Source organism: Oryctolagus cuniculus, chromosome 7 (assembly GCF_051225735.1).
Source record: "Oryctolagus cuniculus isolate XC-2025 breed Fujian yellow rabbit chromosome 7, ASM5122573v1, whole genome shotgun sequence".
Lineage (NCBI taxonomy): Eukaryota > Metazoa > Chordata > Mammalia > Lagomorpha > Leporidae > Oryctolagus > Oryctolagus cuniculus.
Window position 1 is genome coordinate 49,363,030 of NC_142873.1, and position 23,610 is coordinate 49,386,639.

Sequence of the window (23,610 nt, forward strand, 5' to 3'; positions counted from 1 at the left end):
CACACAGGTTCAGCAATAATCAATTTAATGTTTAAATATTATTTTAGCATTCCATCACCCACTTCCACAACCCAGATTATCCAGAAGCAAATCCCAGATAGCATATCTTTTCATCTTTTTAAGATGTGTCTCTAAAGAATAAGAACTTCCTTTTTAAAAAGGTACCATTTATCACATTAATAATTTTAACAACAATTTCTGGCAAATCATCAAATGTTCAGTAAGTATTCATCAGCATTCACATTTCCCCAGGGGCTGGCACTGTGGTATATAAAGCCACCACCTGCAGCGCCAGTATCCCATGGAGCGCCCGTTTGGCTGCCCCTCTTCCAATCCAGATCTCTGCTATGGCTGGGGAAGCAGTGGAAGATGGCCCAAGTGCTTGGGGTTCCTGCACACATGTGGGAGACCCAGAGGAAGCTCCTGGTTCCTGGCTTTGGATTGGCTCAGCTTTGGTCTTTGTGGCCATCTGGAGAATGAACCAGTGGATGGAAGACCTTTCTCATTCTGTCTTTCCCTCTCTGTGTCTGTAACTCTACCTTTCAAATAAATAAAATCTTTTAAAAATTTTATCCTATTGTTTCATAATTTTCTTTTGCTTTCTTAAATTAGGGTCTAACAAAGTGCATGTTCTGTGACTGTTTGATGTTTCTTAAAGTCCCTTTAAAAAAAAGATTGATTGATTGATTGATTTTTATTTTTTGACAGGCAGAGTGGACAGTGAGAGAGAGAGACAGAGAGAAAGGTTTTCCTTTGCCATTGGTTCACCCTCCAATGGCCGCTGCGGCCGGCACACCGCGCTGATCCGATGGCAGGAGCCAGGTGCTTCTCCTGGTCTCCCATGGGGTGCAGGGCCCAAGCACTTGGGCCATCCTCCACTGCACTCCCGGGCCACAGCAGAGAGCTGGCCTGGAAGGGGGGCAACCGGGACAGAATCCGGCTCCCTGACCAGGACTAGAACCCAGTGTGCCGGCGCCGCAAGGCGGAGGATTAGCCTGTTGAGCCATGGCACCAGCAAAAAAAAAAAAAGATTTTTTTATTTTTCTTGAAAGAGTTACACAGAGAGAGCAGGAGAAGCAGAGAGAGAGGTTTTCCATCCACTGGTTCACTCCCCAATTGGCCACAATGGCACAGATCCGAAGCCAGGAGCCAGGAGCTTCTTCCAGGTCTCCCATACAGGTGCAGGTGCCCAAGGACTTGGGCCATCTTCTGCTGCTTTCCCAGGCCACAGCAGAGAACTGGATTGGAAGTGGAGCAGCTGGGACATAAACTGGCACCCATATGGGATGCTGGCACTGCAGGCGGTGGCTTTACCTGCTACACCACAGCGCCAGTTCACCTAAGTCTCTTTTAGTCTTCAGATTTCTTCTCCATCTTCTTAAATTTACTTAAGAGCCCAGGTTGCTTCTTTTGTAGAGTACTCTCACAGTCTGAATTTGCACCTCTGCAATACCATTTGATGTCTCCCTTCTTTCCTGGAAGTTAGTAGTTAAATCTAGATTGGTGGTTAATCAGATTCAGACTGAAGCTTTTGTTTGTTTTTATTTTTTGCAAAATTGTCTCATGTAAGGTGGAGTTGTGTGCTCCACTTCCGATCAGAAGACCATAATATTTATCTCTCTTTTTGTGATGGATATAGATCATTGCCTGGACACTTTAATTCATCAAGAGTTACAAAATGCTAGCATTCTAATTATGCTATCCTTTCTTCATTTATTTCCTGTAATACATTTATAAAGAGAAGCTTTCCCTTTATATTGAATAAAATCACTTGAATACTTTCAATGTTTTACATTTTTTTTTTCAAGATTTTACTTATTTATTTGAGAGGTGAAGTTACAGTCAGGTCGAGGGAGAGACAGAGAGGTCTTCCATCTGCTGGTTCACTTCCCAAATGGCTGCAATGGCCAGAGCTGGGCCAGCCAAAGCCAGGAGTCAGGAGCTTCTTCCGGGTCTCCAACATTGGTGCAGGGCCCTAAGCACTTGGGCTGTCCTCTGCTGCTTTCCCAGGCCATAGCAGAGAGCTGGATGGGAAGAAGAGCAGCTGGAGCATGAACTGGCGCCCATAGGCAGAGTCTTAGCCTACTATGCCACAGCACCACCCCACCCCCCATTTAGATTTTTGTAATGAAACTTCTTGTGATATGGCCTCATATGATTCAGGGAAAAACTAAATTTGTTAGATATATGATAATAGTACTTGTAGTACTTGTATATACATATACATGAATATGTGTGTGTGTATATATATATATGTATATATATATATGAAGTATACTATGGTGGGCCTCTAGATTCTGAATGTAAAGAGCATGGGTATAAGGGCCGGTGCTGTGGCATAGCAGGTAAAGCCACCACCTGCAGTGCCAGCATCCCATATGGGGGGCCGGTTCGAGTCCTGGCTGCTCCACTCCTGATCCAGCTCTCTGCTGTGGCCTGGGAAAGCAGTAGAAGATGGCCTGGAGACCCAGAGGAAGCTCCTGGCTCCTGGCTGCAGATCAGTGCAGCTCGGGCTATTGTGACCCTCTGGGGAATGAACCAGCGGATGGAAGATCTTTCTCTCTCGCTCGCTCGCTCACTCTGCCTCTCTTTGTAACTCTGCTTTTCAAATAAATAAATCAATCTTTAAAAAAAAAAAAAAAGAACATGGGTATAGATGCCGTAGTGATACTATTTGGAATCAGTCCTTGTGCTAATTTCCTTTGGCAGATGTTAAGAGGATGAATGGTTGGGAGTCTGGTCTAGTGGTTAAAATGCCCGCATTCCATACCAGAGTGCCTGGGTTTGGCACTCAGCTCTGCTCCTGGAAGCAGCAGGCGATGGCTCAGGTGACTCAGTTACTGCCGCCCACATGGGAGACCTGGATTGGGTTCCCTGCCTCAAGCCTTGGCCCCAGTCAGCGTTGTTGAGACAGTAGGAGAGTGAACTAGTGGATGACAACTCTCCATATCTCTGCCTCACAGATAAATACAAAGGCATTTACACTTTTTTTTTAAGATGGTGATCCCAGATATTCCTATGGCTGTCAAAACATGACATGGTTAAATTCCATGCTCGCGAGTCTTAGAGGCTCACAAGATTATGTTGCTCCACGAAAGCACATTTCAGGATCTCCTTTTCTCTCAGTTTATCTAATTGCTCCTCTCCTATGACCTCCATTCCTTCTCTTCCTCTTTGCCTTTGTTAGCTTCTCTCCCAGCAACTCAGGAGCTTGCATTGCTGTGTGCCCATGAGGGAGAGGGAGGAGGAACTTCTGTGCAAACGAAGGTATGGAAAACAGAGGAGGTAGGGACAGACAGCTGCAAGGATCCAAGCTGAGGAGACTGAACAAACCCTCACCCAAAACAACTCAAAGCTCAGATTTCTTCTCTGGACAGCTGGCTTTGCCAGTCCTCCTGGAACACTCCGCAAAGGTGGGGGCGGGGCTGTGACCCACCTCCGCTATGGCTCTTCCTTAGTCAGAGACCTTCCAGATACTCTATGTGGAAACTACATGTAATGTTCAAAAGAGCACGGATGAGGGAAGTAAGTGAGAGGTATCCGATTGCACACCACAATACTTAAAGGTCAAGAGCTCATTGCTGAGAACGCCAAAGGGCTGCCTGGAGTAGACAGCGACCATAGAGTGACCTGAGAAGCACTGGATATGTGACTTTGCTGTCATATTTCTCCCACTCTCCCCACTTGGCACCCAATACTTCATATTCTCTCTAATCTTTCTACCCTCCCCACTCCCACACCCTACCCCCACCAATGTTCCTGGAATTTTGGACTTAGCTATTTTTAAAACAGTCAACTCAGTAGCCACCTCCCTCCCCCGCTCAGCTGTCCAATGCTCCCGCCAGCCACATACTCCCCTTTTCCCCACACCAAGCCTTCCCTGGCTTCCTGACCTCAGGGAGATTGCAGCCGACCTGGGGAGCTGGGGGAGACATGGAGAAAGAGACGGGGGACCCCCTGGCTGGAGCAGACTGACAGAGTAGGCAGCCATGGCTGGAGAATTGGATATCAGAGTAATGTTTGACCTCTGGAAACAGTAAGTTAAAACGCAATTGCAATTCCTTTCATAAGCTCTTGGATTGAAGTTAGACTTTTATGAAATTACAGACACTGCCTTGGATGTCTCTGGTCCAAAAGCTAGGATCTCTCTATACCAAGGTGCTCCAATCTCCATTTCTTTCAGTCTCACTTCTTTCTAGCATCTAACCTCTGGCCATTTGAAGTTTAATCCTCTGTCTGTGTCTGGCAGTCTTTGCCTTGTTACCCCAGGACTTGTAATGCAGTCTTTGGAGGAGTTGCCCACCCCCCTATTCTGTAGTTTTCTCATTGTGGCCAAATTTGACCTAGATGATTAGTCACTGACATGCCTGCACCCTGTCCCTACTTAGCAATGCCCTTCACATTGGACTTCCAAGGGTGGAAGCTATCCCTTGTCTTATATATGACGTCTGCCCACAACTCTGCTCCCTCCAACCTACTCTTTTCCCAAATCGTTTCATTAGTCCAAAAGAGAGAAGTTTGGTACGAGAGAGCTGGCCCTTCCCTAACCCCTGTCCTCAGCAAAAGACTGAGAACTTCAAATTTGCAAAGGGGAGATTAGTGAAAAGAGTGGTTCTTCAGTTAGGTTTGGGAAAATAGCAACTGTTGACTCAGAAAAAGCAAACATTGATTGGCATGCCTGGTTTTGCATCCTGTTATTCTAAGACAGGGGGATTAGGACTGCAGCTCCCCTGAGTGGATGAGAGATTGATTCTGTTCTCATTGGAATACAGAGGTTCTAGAAGGCAAGGGTATCCTCCCTGTGCTCCTTCTTGTCTTTCTGACACCAAAGGGGAAAAGAAATGGACGACTCCCGGAGGGCGGCCCCTTCTAGTGGGGAGAGACGCTTCAGGGGCGTGTTGCTACAGGATTTCTAGAACCGAAATCTGCAGGGGAACACCCCTCCACCCCCAGCCCCACCCCGGGGGAGCTGAGAACTGATCTGCCTCCACAAGTCCTCCATTTTTGACAGAGCTGCTGTTTGGTAGTGCTAGATGGGGCAATATGTGGACTCTGCCCCCTTGAGGTCACTCAACCTTCCCTCCACCCCCACCTGGGGGTATTGCACAAGGGACCTGGAAGTGACCATAGGAGCAGAGCTCATCTGCCACACTTATAGTTTGGGGAGCCCCATTCTCTCCAAAACCCGACTGCTCATCCTTTCCTTGATCTCCCCAGATTCTCTTCACAGCATCCTGACCAATCCTCAACTCTTCTCTTTCTCCATGCCCAGCCAAATTTCTCTTTTTTTCAGTCACTTACAGGACAGCCGGTCAAAATTCACTAGGTAGGAGGGCCATCAGCTGGGAAGAATCGGGGCTGGGGGCACCTGGCTGTATAGGTATGGGGGATCCAGGCCAGTTCCGTAGTCCCCGGCCCCACCACGGCAGTCCCCCAACTCTAAGCACTCTCACTCTTCTGCTGCTCCTCTGTGGACATGGTAAGGAACGGCCAGGGAAGGGCTTGGGAGACCCCAGGGGTGGGCCTGTGAGCCTGTGTGCCTGAGGCAGAACGGCTGCGGGCAGTACCAGGCACCCGCCCTACTCTCAGGGACATTTCATGTCCCACTGGACTTGGGGAAGGGCCCTGGGAAGAGCTTGGTGGACAGAGGAGACCATGTGGGCTCACACACTTTAATAAGACTGAGGGAGGACAGGACCAGGGGGCGGAGGGGGAGAGCAGGGGCTTGGCTAGGTTTTAGGAACGACTGGAATCTCCTGATGAGATTTGGAAGTTAGGAGGAGACTCTTCGAGCAGGGATGTGGGAACCGCCTCACAATCTGCTCCCTTCCGTCCTCAGCTCATTCGCAATGCAAGATCCTCCGCTGCAATGCTGAGTATGTATCGTCCACCCTGAGCCTTAGAAGTGGGGGTTCGCCAGGAGGGCTTCGAGGGGGCGGCGGCAGCGGCGGCCGAGCAGGAGGAGCCGGCTCCGGCGGCCTCTGTCGGGCGCTGCGCTCCTACGCGCTCTGCACTCGGCGCACGGCCCGCACCTGCCGCGGAGATCTTGCCTTCCACTCCGCCGTGCACGGCATCGAGGATCTCATGATTCAGCATAACTGCTCCCGCCAGGGCCCTACGGCTCCTCCCCCGCCCCGCGGCCCTGCCCTTCCAGGAGCAGGTCCTGGCCCCCCAACCCCAGACCCCTGCGACTACGAAGGCCAGTTTTCGCGGCTGCACGGTCGTCCCCCGGGCTTCTTGCACTGCGCCTCCTTCGGGGACCCCCACGTGCGCAGCTTCCACCACCACTTTCACACGTGCCGTGTCCAAGGAGCTTGGCCCCTGCTGGATAACGACTTCCTCTTTGTCCAGGCCACCAGCTCCCCCGTGGCAACGGGGGCCAACGCCACCACCACCCGGAAGGTCAGGGTCTCAATTTTCCTCCAGGGGTCTTCATGAGATTTTCTAAGGGTTCCCCCACCCATCCCACCGCCTCCCCAGCCCCATCATCCCACAGCAGTGCTCCCAATCCCCACTCTCACATCCCCGGTCCCTCCCTCCTACCAAGCGCTTTTTCCTGTGAATCGGTTTCCTTCCATGGGAATGTCCCTCAAATGCTGAAACCGCTAAGGAGAAAATTGGGGCAAGAGGAGCTGAGGCGCTTCAGAAGTCTCCTTGGGAGACTGGGACCAACAAGTAGAGAGAGGGGCTGAGGGGGAAGGAAGCAGTATTGGAGCACAGGTAGGAGAAGGGATCCAGGACTGAGGGCCGTGAGAAGCCTTGTCTCCCAGCTTGGATGGGAGCCCTGACTTTGTGCATGCAGGTGGCCTGATGGGAGGGTGCGTTGAGCCCCAAATGAACCATTCTCTGTCTTGCTCACACAGCTCACCATCATATTTAAGAACATGCAGGAGTGCATCGATCAGAAGGTCTACCAGGCCGAGGTGGACAATCTTCCCGCAGCCTTTGAAGATGGTTCTATCAATGGAGGCGACCGACCTGGGGGCTCAAGTCTGTCCATTCAGACTGCTAACCCTGGGAGCCACGTGGAGATCCGAGCCGCCTATATCGGCACAACTATAATCATTCGGCAGACAGCTGGGCAGCTCTCCTTTTCGATCAAGGTAGCAGAGGATGTGGCCAGGGCCTTCTCGGCTGAGCAGGACCTGCAGCTCTGCGTTGGGGGGTGCCCGCCAAGTCAGCGGCTCTCCCGCTCAGAGCGCAGTCGCCGGGGAGCTATCACCATAGACACTGCCAGACAGCTGTGCAAGGAGGGGCTTCCGGTTGAAGATGCTTACTTCCATTCCTGTGTCTTTGATGTGTTAATCTCTGGTGACCCCAACTTCACTGCAGCAGCTCAGGCAGCTCTGGAAGATGCGCGCGCCTTCCTCCCGGACTTAGAAAAGCTGCACCTCTTCCCCTCAGATGTTGGGGTCCCTCTCTCCACAGCCACCTTCCTTGCCTCACTCCTTTCCGGACTCTCTGTTCTGTGGCTTTGCATCCAATAAGTACGCAGCAGCTCCGTGACTGGTTTGGAAATTATTGGGGGATAGAGGTTGGCATGAAAGAAAATAAAGAATTGCTAGAGGAAACAGTGGGGACTGCAGACATATTCAGCGATGTCTCTATCCAGGGTCAGATGTGGCTGCCGTCCTGGGTTGAAATGAGCACAGAATGAAGATCTAGACCAGGTCTCTGCATTGCAGACCTGTGCAGGGGCTCTTCATCACATTTCCCAACCCCATTGTATAGCAGGCAGATTGTTCCGATCCAGCTGCTCCTGACATTGCCCCTGCAAATGAGGAGGCATCAGGGTCCTGATGATCAGGGCAGAACTTAGGGATTGAGATTTTTCTAGAGGCAAGAACTGAAAAAGGAAGACATGGCCATGACCCATAAGAAACCCCCAGGAAATAGGGAAAGAAGTCTACTTGATGAGCAAAGTATTTTCTGCTTTCTTAGTTTGGAAATCAAGTGGGCATCGTGTGGATCTTAGGTGAAAGGGTCTCTGCTTTTGCAGAATGGTACAGATAGACCAGCAGCCATCATCCACACCCCTGATGAACCTGTTCCGAAAGCCATGAGTCCTCCGTTGCCTGGGTTGTGTGTCTTTACAGAGGCTTGAAAGGGAACAAAGGCAACGTGCTCACTCCACTCGAGGACTGAGAAGGCCCGGGTACTGCTTACGCCCTCAGGGGTTTATAGACCACTGGTGAGACAAAACTGACCCACATGAAGGACTCATGAGTGGGTAATTGCTCACCGCATTCTATGGCGCTTGAATTCAGATAGGAAGACGGTTGACGAGAAGTAAAGTAATAAGAAGCAGTCAAAGAGCAGAGGAGGAGACGGAATTTGAACAGAGGTTTGAGGAGTCTGTTAAGGACTTTCCAGACAATGGAAACCATCCAGGGTTATGCATAGATTCAGGATTTAGGGAGGACAGCAGCAAAACTCAAATAAAGGAGCTGGGACTATTAGGATAGAAAGTTATGGAGCACCTTGAAAGTGCGGTCAAGAAGACTTTTTTTTTTTAAAAAGATTTATTTATTTGAAAGGCAGAGTGAGAAAGAGACAGAGATAGATCTTGCATTCGATGGTTCACTCCCCAAATGGCTGCAACAGCCAGGCCTGGGCCAGGTCATAAGCCAGAAGCCAGGAGTTCTATCTTGGTCACCCAAGTAGGTGGTAGTGGCCCAAATACATTGGCCATCATCCACTGCCTTCCCAGGCACATTAGCAGGACACTGGATTGGAAGCAGAGCAGCTGGGACTCCAACTTGCTTAATCTACCGAGCCACAACACCATCCCATATTTAATATTTATTGAAAGCTTAAACTTTGCTAGGCAGTGTTCTTTTTTTTTTTTTTTAAGATTTGCTTATTTTTTTTTAATAAATCTTTTTTTTATTTTTTTTATTATTATTATTTTTTTGACAGGCAGAGTGGACAGTGAGAGAGAGACAGAGAGAAAGGTCTTCCTTTGCCGTTGGTTCACCCTCCAATGGCCGCCGCGGCCAGCGCACCGCGCCGATCCGATGGCAGGAGCCAGGATCCAGGTGCTTTTCCTGGTCTCCCATGGGGTGCAGGGCCCAAGCACCTGGGCCATCCTCCACTGCACTCCCGGGCCACAGCAGAGGGCTGGCCTGGAAGAGGGGCAACCGGGACTAGAACCCGGTGTGCCGGCGCCGCTAGGCGGAGGATTAGCCTGTTGAGCCGCGGCGCCGGCCAGATTTGCTTATTTGAAAGAGTTACAGAGAGAGAGAGAGAGACAGAGAGATCTTCCAAGCTGCTGGTTCATTCCCCAACTGGCTGCAATGGCCAGGGCTGGGCCAAGCCAAAGCCAGGAACCAGGAGCTGCATCTGGGTCTCCCACTTGGGTGCAAGTGCCCAAGCACTGAGCCATCTTCTTGCATTCTATGGTTCACTCCCCAAATGGCTGCAACAGCCAGGCCTGGGTGCATTAGCAGGAGCTGGCTTGGAAGTGGAGCAGCCAGGACTCAAACCAGTACCCATGTGGGATGCCAGCATCGCAGGTAGTGGCTAAACCAGCTATGCCACGACACTGGCCCCTAGACCATGTTCTAAACACTTTATTCTTTTAAAATCAACAACTTGTATTCTCATTCACATATTTCACACAAGAAGGAATGCAGCATAGAAGTCAGGTTGTATGGGGGTATAAATCCAGGTTTGCACACGTTGCTCTATTTGCATGTGGGAGCCAGGCTCTCAGGGGCGCAGCAGCTGCATTTGTTTGATGCCCCTTTGCAGATGCAGCCCTGGGCACACTGGACACAGCCCACTGGGCAGCAGCTCTTCCTGCAGGACATGCATGTGCAAGAGCTGGCACAGGTGCAGGAGTCACTGGTGATGCAGGAGCAGCTGGGCTCCATTTTGAGCCCAGGTGAAGCTGGAAATACAAAGCGAAAGGTGAAGAGTCAGTCCGGCAGTTGGAAGGTGTGTTAAACACTTCAAATATTTTTAAAAGATTTATTCATTTATTTGAGAGGTAAAGTTACAGAGAGGAGAGACAGAGAGAAAGGTCTTCCATCCACTGGTTCACTCCCCAAATGGCCGCAACAGCTGGAGCTGGGCCAATACGAAGCCAGGAGCAAGGAAATTCTTCCAGGTCTCACATGCAGGTGCAGGGGCCCAAGCACTTGGGCCATCTTCTACTGCCTTCCCAGGCCATAGCAGAGAGCTGGATGAGAAGAGGAGCAGCCACGACATGAACTGGCGCCCATATGAGATGCCAGCCCCACAGGCAGAGGCTTGGCCTACTGTGCCACGGCGCCGGTCCCATTTTAGTTTTTTTTTTTTTTTTTTTTCAACACTTTAAATATTAATGCACTTAGGCCGGCACCGCGGCTCACTAGGCTAATCCTCCGCCTAGCGGTGCCAGCACACCGGGTTCTAGTCCCGGTCGGGGCGCCGGATTCTGTCCCGGTTGCCCCTCTTCCAGGCCAGCTCTCTGCTGTGGCCAGGGAGTGCAGTGGAGGATGGCTCAGGTGCTTGGGCCCTGCACCCCATGGGAGGCCAGGAAAAGCACCTGGCTCCTGGCTCCTGCCACCGGATCAGCGCGGTGCGCCGGCCGCGGCGGCCATTGGAGGGTGAACCAACGGCAAAGGAAGACCTTTCTTTCTGTCTCTCTCTCTCTCACTGTCCACTCTGCCTGTCAAATAAATAAATAAATAAATAAATAAAAATATTAATGCACTTAATTCTCATAACTCTCGGATAAAGTCCTTATCTCTATTTGTATATAAGGAAACAACTGAAGTACAGAAAGATTGCCTTTCCCAGTCACACAGCTAATGAGTAGCAGAGCCAGAAACTGAACCAGGCAGTCTGGATCCAGAAACTCAGCTCTCAGTCACCACACTAAGTTGATATTGGTTGTAGAGCTGGACAGAGAAGGGTACGTAGGGAGGGTGGTGCCACCACAAAAGCTATTCTCTTGTCATATGAAGGCAAAGTTCAAGAGTTGGGAAAGGAATGCAAAGCTCGGAATTGAAGGAGAAGCAAGACTGAGCCGAGAAGCGGTTCCAGTGCCAGGTGCTGGGAAGTGCAGTGCTGTTCCGAACAGCCTGAGGAAGGAAGTTAACCTTTTTCTTTGGTGTCTTGCCCTGGCTTCCGGTCTCAGCCTTTCCTTCAGGTACCCTGTCCTCGAGGGCCTGCCCTCCTGGTTGAATGCCACACTCACTGCTCTCTTTGCCCTCTCCTCTCAACCTCTCTCCTGGACGCACACACACACTGGCCCGTGCTTACCAGACCAAGGGTCCTATCTGATCTCCTGTTTCTTATTTCTTCTGCAAATTTTCAACCCCATGCCCTCCTCTCTAGAGTCACAGAAATAACCTGTAGCTAATCTGAAAAGAGTCTGTTATAACAGAAGAAAAAGGGGAGGAGTATCCGAGTGCCAGGGCCATCCTTTCACTTACAGAGAATTGGCATTTTAATACAAAACATCCTTTTAAAAGAACTGCTCCTTTTATTGGTTCTCTTAAAAGAGTAACTTTATCTCCCAGGGGTGGGAATTTTATATCAATTAAGAAAAATTTCAGGGTTGGTGCTATGGCATAGAGGGTAAAGCCACAGTGCCGGCATCCCATATGGGCACTGGTTCATGTCCCAGCTGCTCCACTTAATGGCCTGAGAAAAGCAGTGGAAGATGGCCTGATTGCTTGGGCCCCTGCTACCCACGTTGGAAACCTGGAGGAAGCTCCTGGCTTTGGCCTGACCCAGTCCTGGCTATTGCAGCCATCTGGAGAGTAAACCAGTGCATGGAAGATCTCTCTTTGTATCTCCTTCTCTCTGTAACTCTTTTAAATAAATAAATAAAAATCTTTTTTTTTTAAAAAAGATGCTTAACATCATTAGTCAGGTAGATGCAACTCAAACCAAATTGAGAAAATACTACACACCCAATATAATCACTAAAAATAAGACTAATACTACTAAGTGTTGCCATGATGTGACACTTTCATAGTATGCTGCGGGTAGCAGTGTAAAAATGGTACAACCATTTTGCAAAAAGGCTTGGCAACTTTTTCAGAGGTAAGCATACACTAACCCATCTAGATATTCCACTCCTATATATTGCTGGGAGAAACAACACATATCAGCACACAAACTTGTACACACATGTTCATAACAGTTGTAGCTGTAATAACCAAAAACTGGAAACAACTCAGTGTCCAACAACTAGTGAAGGATGCACTAATTGTGGCAAATGTATAAAACAGACTGCTTGGCCGGCGCCACAGCTCACTAGGTTAATCCTCCACCTGCGGCACCGGCACACCGGGTTCTAGTCCCAGTCAGGGCACCGGATTCTGTCCCAGTTGCTCTCTTCCACTCCAGCTCTCTGCTGTGGCCCGGGAGTGCAGTGGAGGATGGCCCAAGTGCTTGGGCCCTGCACCCACATGGGAGACCAGGAGATGCACCTGGCTCCTAGCTTCAGATCGGTGCAGCACGCTGGCCGTAGTGGCCATTTGGGGGGTGAACCAACAGAAGGAAGACCTTTCTCTCTCTCTCTCACTGTCTAACTCTGCCTGTCCAAAAAAAAAAAAAAAAAAAAAAAAAAAGAGAGAGAGAGAGAGAGAGACTGCTTTAAGCAATAAAATGAATCAAACTTCTGATACATACAAAACATGGATGAATTGAAAGAAACCAGTATTCCCCCCCTCCACAAAGAGTTCCCCTTTCCCATTTATATAACACTATAGAAAATGCACACTGGTATGTAATGAGAGAAAGGAAATTAATGGCTGCTTGGGGCTGGGGTTGGGGAAGGCATACAGAAACCGCTGGCAGTGACAGACCAGGCCACTGTCTCGAGTATGACAGTTGTTTCAAGGGCACGCCCGTCAGATCCCACACAGCCAGACACTTTTAAGTATGTGCAATTTATTCAAGGATACAGTGGTAAAAACGTAATTTTTAAAACTGGCCTTCCACATCTCTGTGTTCCTCTGGTGTATCAGACACAGGCTTAGAATGACCAGCATGAACAGAAAGTGAAAAACAGAGAGCTTTCTTCATGAGAGGATGACAGGGCAAAGGAAAGAGAATTCTGAATTATTTTATGTTCTATCCTTTTCTCCTATCACAAAGATCTTATTCCTTCCTCAAGAAATCATTCTCAAGGACAGAGACCACGGAAAGGACGATTTACAGTTTGAAAACAACCCTGTGGCTTGGAATTCGCTTTCCACTTCACCAGTGGTCAGTAGATGGCGCTGGTGACTAAAAAGTTATTTAGTGGGCCAAGAACAATTTCTGACTTTATCCGATATGTTGACAAACTGAAAGGACATATTGACAGGTATTAGACAGAACTGAATAACATGTATTTAGCTGCATAATAAACTAAATAAGTTATTTAAATACATTATAATAACTTCACAACAAATAGCGGTTCAAAATATACTACTGGGTTCCACAATGGATTTTTTTTTTTTTAAGATTTATTTATTTATTTGAAAGTCAGAGTTGCACACACAAAGAGAGAAGAGAGGCACAGAGAGAGAGGTCTTCCATCTGCTGGTTCACTTCCCAACTGGCCGCAAAGGCTAGAGCTACGCCGATCCGAAGCCAGGAGCCAGGAGTTTCTACTGGGCCTCCCATGCAGGTGCAGGGGCCCAAGGACTTGGGCCATCTTCTACTGCTTTCCCAGGCCATAGCAGAGAGCAGGATCAGAAGTAGAGCAGCCAGGACGCGAACCGGAATCCATATGGGATGCTGGTGCCGCAGGCAGCGGCTTTAGCTGCTATGCCACAGTACCCGCAGCAATGAATTTTATTTGTAAACGCTGTAAACGCTGACTGCCGATTTAGCCAAAACTGTATTATAAGTCGACTGTGAGGAAAAAGAGGGTGGGATGCAGTGTGATACAAGAATTAAGATTTCAATTTCCGTAACCAGAAGATTGATAATATGTTTAATATTTCTAAATTAAGAAATAAAAGAAGGGCTAGTGTTGTGGCATAGTAGGTAATGCTGCTGCCTGCGACACTGGCCTCCCATATGGGCACTGATTTCTGTACCAGCTGCTCCAGTTTTGATCAAGCTCCCTGCTAATGGCCTCAGAAAAGCAGTGGAAGATGGCTCAAGTGCTTGGGTCCCTGCCACCCACGTATAAGATCCAGATGAAGCGGGCGGCGTGTGGCTCAGTGGGCTAATCCTCCGCCTGCAGCGCCAGTACACTGGGATCTAGTCCCGGTCAGGGTGCCGGATTCTGTCCTGGTTGCTCCTCTTCCAGGCCAGCCCTCTGCTGTGGCCCAGGAGTGCAGTGGAGGACAGCCCAGGTGCTTGGGCCCTGCACCCGAGTGAGAGACCGGGGGAAGCACCTGGCTCCCAGCTTCGGATCAGCTCGATGCGCCGGCCTCAGTGCACCGACAGCTGCGGCCATTGGAGGGTGAACCAATGGCAAAAGGAAGACCTTTCTCTCTGTCTCTCTCTCACTGTCTCTCTCTCTGCCTGTCAAAAAAGAAAAAATAAAAATAAAAGATCCAGATGAAGCTCCTGGCTCCTAGTTTTCATCCTGACCTGGCAGATGGAATCTCTCTCTCACTGTTTCTCTGTCTTTCCCTCTTTCTGTAACTCTTTCAAAATAAATAAATAAAATCTAAAAAAAAAGAAAAAGAAATAAAAGAAGCAGTATGTCACTTAGATGTATGAAGTAAATACCAGATGAAAAATCTAAAAGAACTAGAAGATTCTCAGTTTAGAAGGGTTTGTATAAGCACTTAATACTATGTGACTTTTAACTATATTGTTACATTATTTTATTTAAAAGGGATGGGACATGTTTACCTTGGCCTGAGCTTTTTCCCATGTTAACAACTTGGGCCATCGTCTGCTGCTTTCCCAGGTGCATTAGAAGGGAGCTGGATCAGAAGTATAGCAGCCAGGACTTGAACCAGCACTCCTTTGAGATGCCTGAGTTGCAGGCTGCAGCTTAACCTGCTGTACCATATTGCTGATCCCCCTCTCCCCAGTTTTTTAAATTCTCAATGGAAAAACAGAACAAAACCACAAGTTGAAGCTATGGGAGTAAAACACAGATGAAATAGAAAATAGTCTCTTGCCAGGATCTTCTACTTAATAAAAATTATTTTACAGGGGCAAATAGAATATCAAATTGGAGTCTCTTAGATAATATGGGTGCTGGTTGGAGTCCTGGCTGCTCCAGTAACAATCCAGCTCCCTGCTAATGTGCTTGGGAAGGCAGAATTTAGCCTGAGTGCTGGCCACCTGCCCCCAACCTGAAAGACCCGGATGAAGCACCTGGCTTCTGGCTTTGGCCTGGCCCAGCCTTGGCTATTGCAGCCTTTTGAGGGGTGAGCCAGCAGATAGAAGATCTCTCTCTGTCTCTCTGTAACTCAGACTTTCAAATCGATAAATAAATCTTTTTTTTAAAAAATGCCGATCAACCATCAAAAAATTAGCAAAATCCTTGATAAAGCTCTATAGATATAATTATACATTTTACCAATAAAAGATAGGCAGGAAAAGAAGAAAAGAAATTGTTAGAAACTGGTGCCAACAGCGTGCCAGCCGTAGTGGCCATTTAGGGAGTGAACCAACACCAAGAAGACCTTTCTCTCTGTCTCTCTCTCTCTCACTGTCTAACTCCGCCTGTCAAAAAAAATAGAGAGGCCAGTGCCACGGTTCAATAGGCTAATCCTCCGCCTGCAGCGCCGGCACCTCAGGTTCTAGTCCCGGTCAGGGCGCTGGATTCTGTCCCTGTTGCCCCTCTTCCAGGCCAGCTCTCTGCTGTGGCCAGGGAGTGCAGTGGAGGATGGCTCAAGTGCTTGGGCCCTGCACCCCATGGGAGACCAGGAGAAGCACCTGGCTCCTACCTTCAGATCAGCACGGTGCGCCAGCCATTGGAGGGTGAACCAACAGCAAAAAGAAGACCTTTCTCTCTCTCTCACTGTCCACTCCGTCTGTCAAAGAAAGAAAGAAAGAAAGAAAGAAAGAAAGAAAAAGAAAAAAGAAACTGGTGCCAAGTCAAAATGAAAGCTTTGGAGCTTTTCCTGACTGCTGCCCTATAGTACTATTTTTCAGTATTTTCTGAATGAAAGATTGCTCTGAATTCCCTAAGGTCTTACCCCCATGCATCCCTCCCTTCCCGCCCCCAAGAAATTAAAGGGGAGCATAGCTTCGCCCAGCTCCACTTGGGAAGAAAAGGGACGGGAAGAGCTGTTTGCTACATTGGCTTGGGAGAGGGGAGAAGACAACAGGGTTCTTTCCAGTTGTAACAGATATAAACAGGGAACAAGATCATTTGGCAGTTCAATTTTAGCTAGTAGGTATAAACCTTTACTTCAGAAATTAAGCCCCTCACAATAAACAATAAAATTAAATCAGAATTTTTTAAAAAATCAGTTTAAAGAAAAATGGAAAGATAAAGACTTCAAAACTAGAGTGCTATCCTGTTAAGAATTTCTAATGTGCATTCAAAGTATTGGAAAGCAGGCACCTTTACCAAAAAGCAATGCCATAACAACATATGAACGGCAATTACTAACAGAAAGTTTTAAAATGGAAGGGACTTGTGGCAACCAGAGAATCGAGAAAACACCAGCAAGGATACAGCAGTCAGAAGGTGCCCTGGGTGTGAGGCTCTGAGAGACAGAGCACTGGCTAGAGGTGGGTGTCTGGCCAACTGCCCCCAGGAAGGACGAGTGTAACGTAGGGTTGGAGGAGACGGCACTGCTCCAGCCCCACAGCAAGCCTCCAGTTCTCACTCCTGAGAGGATATGCTTCCCAGATTTCAGCAGGGCCCTCTACAACGATTTGCTTTCTGACATGGAGTGATGGCACAGGAAACCTAGGAGAACTGCGCCTAGGACAGGGAAAATCCAATATGCCCAGCTACGTTTGCAAGCTTCCTTCTTCCAAGGGTCCTCGCCCCCACTTCAAGGTTTAAGGTCACTCAGGTGGACGTCACCAATACAGTACTGTTTTAGCATCTCCCCGGCATCAGAGGAGTGGCCAGCATCTTCAAAGCTTTCTCTTGCATCTGCACCAGCTTGTTCCAGCAGACCCTCTCCATCACTCTGCTTGCTGAGGTGGCCAGTGCTATCAGAGACGTGTCTGTGGATCACCAGTCATAGCTCCTTCAAGGACTGCACTTTGCCACTTCCTCTAGTTGGTAATAGGTGACAGCAGTCTGGACGGTGTGCTGTTTCCTGTGGCTGTCGCTAGCTTCCGCAGTCGACATTGGGCCGGAAATCCCTCCTTTTCCTCGCTATCCGGGTTTCTGCTCCCTTAACTTCCTACTTGGGGCCACCTCAACCACTTAGCAGATCAACACTTCCTGCCCTGCTATAACCCCCTCTATGCACCTCTTGGTTCCTTCCCGCATTTCTTCTCAAGGAAACAGAGATAACACTCATGGCCCAGTAATTACAGTTCCCAAAACGAACGCCAGGACACTATACCAGCACTAAGGAAAGCAAAGAAGGAAAACCATTCGAAAATAAAAGGCCTTCCTCAGTATTTCTGCCTACTCCCCAACGACAGTATTCATCATCTTCCTAACAATTAACAGGAAGAAGTAAGTTCCTTGTGTTTCCTGAGATAAAACTTATGTGAGAATCGAGGGTAGGCTTTCAGAGAGTGAAGCAGACATGAAGGATTACCAGAGGCTGCCTCCATTACAGGGCTATCTGGGGACTGTTTTGTGTTCATTCTGTGTTATTGGTTCAAAGAACCAACTTTAAGATTTATTTACTTGTTTATTTATTTATCTGAAAGGCAGAGTGACAGAGCTGGAAAGAGATCTTCCTTCCCGTGGTTCACTCTCCAAATGGCCCCAGGCTGGGCCAAGCCAAAGCCAGGAGCCAGAAACTCCATTTGGGTCTCCCATGTAGGTGGCAAGGGCCCAAGTACTTGGGCCAACTTCCACTGCCTTCCCAGGTACATCAGCAGCGAGCTGGATCGGAAGTGGAGCAGCCTAGACTCAAACTCCAATATGGGATGACATGGGATGTAGGCATCCCACAGCAGGGCTTAACCTGCTGCAGCACAACACCTTGAACCACTATCTTAATATAAGGGTTTCATGTAGTCTGTCTTTGATATAGCACCTCTATGCCAAGAACTGAAAGACTCTTTGCTAAAACTATAACATCTGAAATAGAAAATGTTCTGCATAGTGTTATATTCTCTCTCTGGAGAAATGGACTGTCCTGCTTATACCATACCAAGCCTACAGCCTAGGGCAAACACCATCAAGACTGGAGAAGAAACAGCAATCAGAAGGATGAGCAATGGGGTGGGCCATATATGCACATTACCAGACCAGGCTAAAATAACTGTATAGATTTTGACCTTTCTTTAGAACTTTTTTAAAAAAGATTTCTTGATTTATTGAAAGTCAGGGTTACATAGCCGGCGCCGCAGCTCACTAGGCTAATCCTCCGCCTTGCGGCGCCGGCACACCAGGTTCTAGTCCCGGTCGGGGCGCCAGATTCTGTCCCAGTTGCCCCTCTTCCAGGCCAGCTCTCTGCTGTGGCCAGGGAGTGCAGTGGAGGATGGCCCAAGTGCTTGGGCCCTGCACCCCATGGGAGACCAGGAGAAGCACTGGCTCCTGGCTTTGTATCAGCACGGTGCGCCAACTGTGGCGGCCATTGGAGGGTGAACCAACGGCAAAGGAAGACCTTTCTCTCTGTCTCTCTCTCTCACTGTCCACTCTGCCTGTCAAAAAACAAAACAAAACAAAAAGTCAGGGTCAGGGTTACAGAGAGAGAGAGAAGGAGAGACACAGAGAGAAAAATCTTCCATCTGCTGGTTCACTCCCCAAATGGCTGCAATGACTGTGGCTGGGCCAGGCCAAGGCCAGGAGCCAGCAGCTTCTTCCTGGTCTCCCTCATGGATGTGAGAGCCCAAGCACTTGGGCTGTCTTCCACTGCTTCCCCAGGTGCATTAGCAGGGAGCTGGGTTGGAAGTGGAGCAGCCAGGACACAAACTGGTGTCGTAGGCAGTGGCTTTACCTGCTTGCCCTTCTGTAGAACTTGTGAAGCACCCAAACTATGCCAGACCATAAGACAACGTAGTTCCTACATTCAGGGATTTCAAACCAGAAACAGAAAACAGATTGTTACAAAATAACTGATCAATATTCGTAATATATTGAAGTACAAGGGAAATTGAAAAAGCTCATGAAAAATGGAATTAAAGGATAAATTTATTTTGTTGTAAAATTTTTGAGGGCCAGCATTGTCACATGGTAAGTAAAGCAGTTGCTTGCAATGTTAGCACCAGTTGGAGTCCTGGCTGCCCCACTTCCAATCCAGCTCCCTGCTGATGTGTCTGGGAAAGCAGTGGAAGATCGTCTAAGTCCTTAGGCACCTTCACCCACATGGGAGACCTAGAAGAAGCTCCTGGCTCCTGGCTTCAGCTTGGCCCAACCCTGGCTGTTGCAGCCATTTGAGGAGTAAACTATCAGACTGAAAAATATCTCTCTGCAATTCTACCTTTTAAATAAATAAAATAGAAGCCTGCACTGTGATATAGAAGGTTAAGCCTCCACCTGCAGTGTCAGCCTGCTCCACTTCCAATCCAGCTCCCTGTTAACGCACCTGGGAAAGCAGTGGAAGACAGTCCAAGTGCTTGGGTCCCTGCACCCCCATGGGAGACCCAGAAGAAGCTTCTGACTCCTTGCTTTGGCCTGGCCCAACTGCGGTCATTGCAGCCATTTGGGGAGTGAACCAGCAGATAGAAGATCTCTCTCTCTCTCTCTCTGCCTTTCAAATAAATAAACAAATAAATAAATCTTAAAAAATAAATTTTTAAATTGGGGGCTGGCATTGAAGTGCAGCAGGTAAAGCTGCTAAGATGCCAACATCGCATATGAACACCAGTTCTTGGGCTCCTGCCACCCACATGGGAGACTCAGATGGACTTCTAGGCTTCTGGCTTCTACCTGGTCCAATCCTGGCTGTTGTGGCCATTTGGGGAATAAACAGCAGGTCAAAGATCTCTCTTCCTCTGTCTCTGTAACTCTGCCTTTCAAATAAGTAAATAACTCTTTAAAAATTTTTGAAATCCATGCATATTTTCATAATATGCATTTTTCATAAATTTTTTAAAGATCCTTCATATATATGGACTTCAAAATTTTTGCACCAAAATAAATTTATCATTTAATTTCTTTTTTTTAAGATTTATTTTATTTACTTGAAAGAGTTACACAGAGAGAAAAGGAGAGGCATAGAGAGAAAGAGAGATCTTCCATCCACTGATTCATTCCCCAGTTGGCTGCAATGACCGGAGCTGTGCCAATCTGAAGCCAGGAGCCAGGAGCTTCTTCCCGGTCTCCCACGCTGATGCAGGGGCCCAAGGACTGGGGCCATCTTCTACTGCTTTCTCAGACCAGAGCAGAGAGCTGGATCAGAAGTGGAGCAGCTGGGCCTCAAACCGACGCCCATATGGGATGCCGGCACTGCAGGTGGCAGCTTTACCTGCTATGCCACAGTGCCGGCTTCTTAATTTCATTTTCTACAAACTTTTTGAAGTACTGCCATAAGTCCAATATTCTGTAGGCACACAAAAAAGTGGGAATTGCATCTGCCTGAAGAAATCATAGAAAGCTATTTCATAAAGCAGGTAACTTTTTAAAAGGATCAGATATACACTTGTGGAAAGATTTTTGAACAATAAGTCAGACTATTTTTGTCCTAGCTCTGTGATGTTAGCCAAGTCACTTGTGCTCTATGAATCACAATATTATATTTTGCAAAAAGATAAGCTACCTGCCTACCTGGTAAGAATCAAATGTGCAATTGATTTTTTTTTAAATTTATTTATTTATTTATTTATTTATTTTACAGGCAGAGTGGACAGTGAGAGAGAGAGACAGAGAGAAAGGTCTTCCTTTTTTCCGTTGGTTCACTCCCCAATGGCCGCTGCGGCCAGTGCACCGTGCTGATCCGAAGCCAAGAGCCAGGTGTTTCTCCTGGTCTCCCATGCAGGTGCAGGGCCCAAGGACTTGGGCCATCCTCCACTGCACCCCCCGGGCCACAGCAGAGAGCTGGACAGGAAGAGGAACAACTGGGACAGAATCCGGTGCCCTGACCGGGACTAGAACCCGGTGTGCCTGTGCCACAGGCGGAGGATTAGCCTATTGCACCGACTGCAATTGCTTTTTTAAATTTTTATTATTATTATTATTTGAGAGGTAGAGTTACAGACAGTAACAGAGAGAGACAGAGAGAGAGGTCTTCCATCTGCTGGTTCACTCCCCAAATGGCCCCAATGGCTGGAGCTGAGTCAATCTGAAGCCAGGAGCCAGAAGCTTCTTCCAGGTCTCCCACGTGGGTGCAGGGGCCCAAAGACTTGGGCCATCTTCCACTGCCTTCCCAGGCCATAGCTGAGAGCTGGATCGGAAGAAGGGCAGCTGGGAGTAGAACTGGAGCCCACAATTGCTTTTAATTCTGTAAAATGCTATTAACAAAAGCATTGTTAACTGTCAATCTGGATTTAAAAACAGGAAAGTGTTTTAATGTTTGCCTCTTTCTCTCAGTCACGAACATTATAGTTCCTTCATCCGTTCCTTCTTCTCGTGATCAAGAAGGGGAGTGGTTTGGCACAAGTTTTAGGTTTCAGAAAAATTTATGTGTTTTTCTGACAACTATGGAACTAAGCAGCAACATATTAAAATACCCACTCGGGGGCAGGGCTGAGCAACTGGATTCCAAATTGTTGAAGAAAGAATTTCTCAGAAAAGGGGAAGTTAGGTTAAGCACGCAGTGTCCCATCTGTCTTATGCTTATAAACATCAACACAGTCCAATTTTCCCCTCTTGGAAAAACAAACCATCCCATCTCGCCGCCTTAACCTCCTTGCTCTCTGATACATAAAAATTGAGTCATAGGCTTTGAGGAAGGAATGGTTATAAATGTTACAGGACAGCAAGAGAAACTGAATTTAAAATTTATTTAAAATTTAGTTTCATTTTATTTGAAAGGCAGAGAGATAGAGACAAAGATCTCCCATCCACTGGTTCACTCCCCAAATGCCCAAAACAGCCAGGGCTATGCCAAGCTGAAGCTAGGAGCCAGGTATTCAGTGTGCATATCCCATGTGTTCAGCAGGGTCCCAAGTGCTGCAGCCACCTGCTGCCTCCCAGGGTGTGCATTTGCAGGAAGTTAGAATAGGAAATGAAGTGATGACTCTAGCCAGGCACTCCAACATGGAATGCAGGTATCCCAAGTAGCATCTTCTTCTAATGATAGATTTATTTACGTGAAAGGCAGCGCAACAGAGAGAGGGAGAGACGAAGAGAGAGATCTTCCATCACTGATTCACTCCCCAAATAGCTGCAACACCAAGGAGTGGGAGAAAACCTGGAGTCCAGAACTCCATCCAGGTCTCCCACATGGGTGGCAGGGGCCCAAGTACTTAGGCCATCTTCCACTGCTTTCCTAGGCTCATTATCAAGCAGCTGAAAGCAGAACAGCTATGACTTCAACAGGCACTCTGATATGGGATGCTGGCATTGCAAGAAGTGGCTTAATCCATTGAGCACAATGCCAGCCCTCCAAGTGGCATCTTTTTGTTTGTTTGTTTTTTTGTAGACTTTGTCACAGCATCTCTCTCTTTAAAAAAAAAAATTTATTTTACTTATTTGAAAGAGTCACAGAGAGAGTTAGCTACAGAGAGAGGGCCATCCGTTGCTTCATTCCTCAAATGGCTGCAATGGCTAGAGCTGAGCAGATCCGAAGCCAGGAGCCAGGAGCTGCTTTCAGGTCTCCCATGTGAGTACAGAAGCCCAAGGACTTGGGCCATCCTCTGCTGCTTTCCCAGGCCCATTGGCAGGGAGCTGGATTGGAAGTGGAGCAAGTGGGACTCAAACCAGAACCCATATAGGATGCCAGTGCTGCAGGGCACAGCTTTAACCTGCTGCGCCACAACATTGGCCCCAAAGTGGCATCCTAATCACACATCTGCCCCAAGATTGAGATTTTGAAGTCTAACACAGATGAGACAACACTAGGTTCTGCATTAGTGGCATATTCTATTTCAGAGACATACCCCAATCTATCAATTCAATTTGTATTTAATGAGAGATTTATTATGGAAAATTTACCAAGTGTCAGGAAGAATACAAAAACAAAAAACAATACAATTCTTGCTGTCTAGGAACTCATTATCTAGAACAGAAAAGTCAATTTATAAGTAAGTACTGTATTTGAAATATTAACAACATGCTGTGGAATATTCAAGAGAATGAAACTGTATTTGATTATAAGGTGACAGATAAAAAGACTAGGAGTCAGGGCTGGCACTGTAGCATGGCAGGTAAAGCCACTGCCTATGGTGCTGGCACCCCTTGTGGCTCTTGGCTTAGGTTTGGCCCAACTCCACTCGTTGCAGCCATGTGGGGAGTGAACCAGTGGATGGAAAATCTCTCTCTGCCTCTCCCTCTCTGTGTAACTCTGCCTTTCAAATAAATAAATAAATCTCAAGAAAAAAAAAAAAGACTGGGAGTCAGGAAATGTTTCATAGAGGGAAGCTCATTTGGCTGTCCACTGACGGGTATGTAGGATTTCAAGAGGCAGAGGCTGTGGCACACTGGGTTAAGCCATGGATTTCAATGACAACATCCCATAT

General features: G+C 47.9%; 1 protein-coding gene and 2 pseudogenes across 5 annotated transcripts; 1 reads left to right on the plus strand and 2 right to left on the minus strand.

Annotated features, from left to right (window-relative positions):
• Window positions 1-3,790: 3,790 nt before the first annotated feature.
• On the plus strand, window positions 3,791-7,571 carry HJV (hemojuvelin BMP co-receptor). Of its 4 annotated transcripts, none has more exons than XM_002715642.5 (4): window positions 3,791-4,036; window positions 5,294-5,479; window positions 5,840-6,402; window positions 6,864-7,571. In XM_002715642.5, exons 2-4 carry the CDS (start codon window positions 5,383-5,385, stop codon window positions 7,485-7,487), a joined length of 1,284 nt encoding a protein of 427 aa, XP_002715688.1. In that variant the 5' UTR covers window positions 3,791-4,036; window positions 5,294-5,382; the 3' UTR covers window positions 7,488-7,571. The 4 variants fall into 4 exon arrangements, with proteins under 4 accessions (XP_002715688.1, XP_008262747.1, XP_089156144.1 ...); XM_089300018.1 differs by having other exon boundaries at window positions 3,842-4,036; window positions 5,273-5,479; XM_008264525.5 differs by lacking the exon at window positions 5,294-5,479 and having other exon boundaries at window positions 3,825-4,036.
• Window positions 6,862-16,029, minus strand: LOC103350073 (metallothionein-1 pseudogene; annotated as a pseudogene). Its single transcript, XR_016210641.1, has 2 exons — window positions 15,849-16,029; window positions 6,862-9,892 (listed from the first exon to the last, which is right to left on the minus strand). The product of XR_016210641.1 is annotated as a metallothionein-1 pseudogene (transcript).
• Window positions 15,907-17,215, minus strand: LOC100339744 (cytochrome b5 type B pseudogene; annotated as a pseudogene).
• Window positions 17,216-23,610: the final 6,395 nt, after the last annotated feature.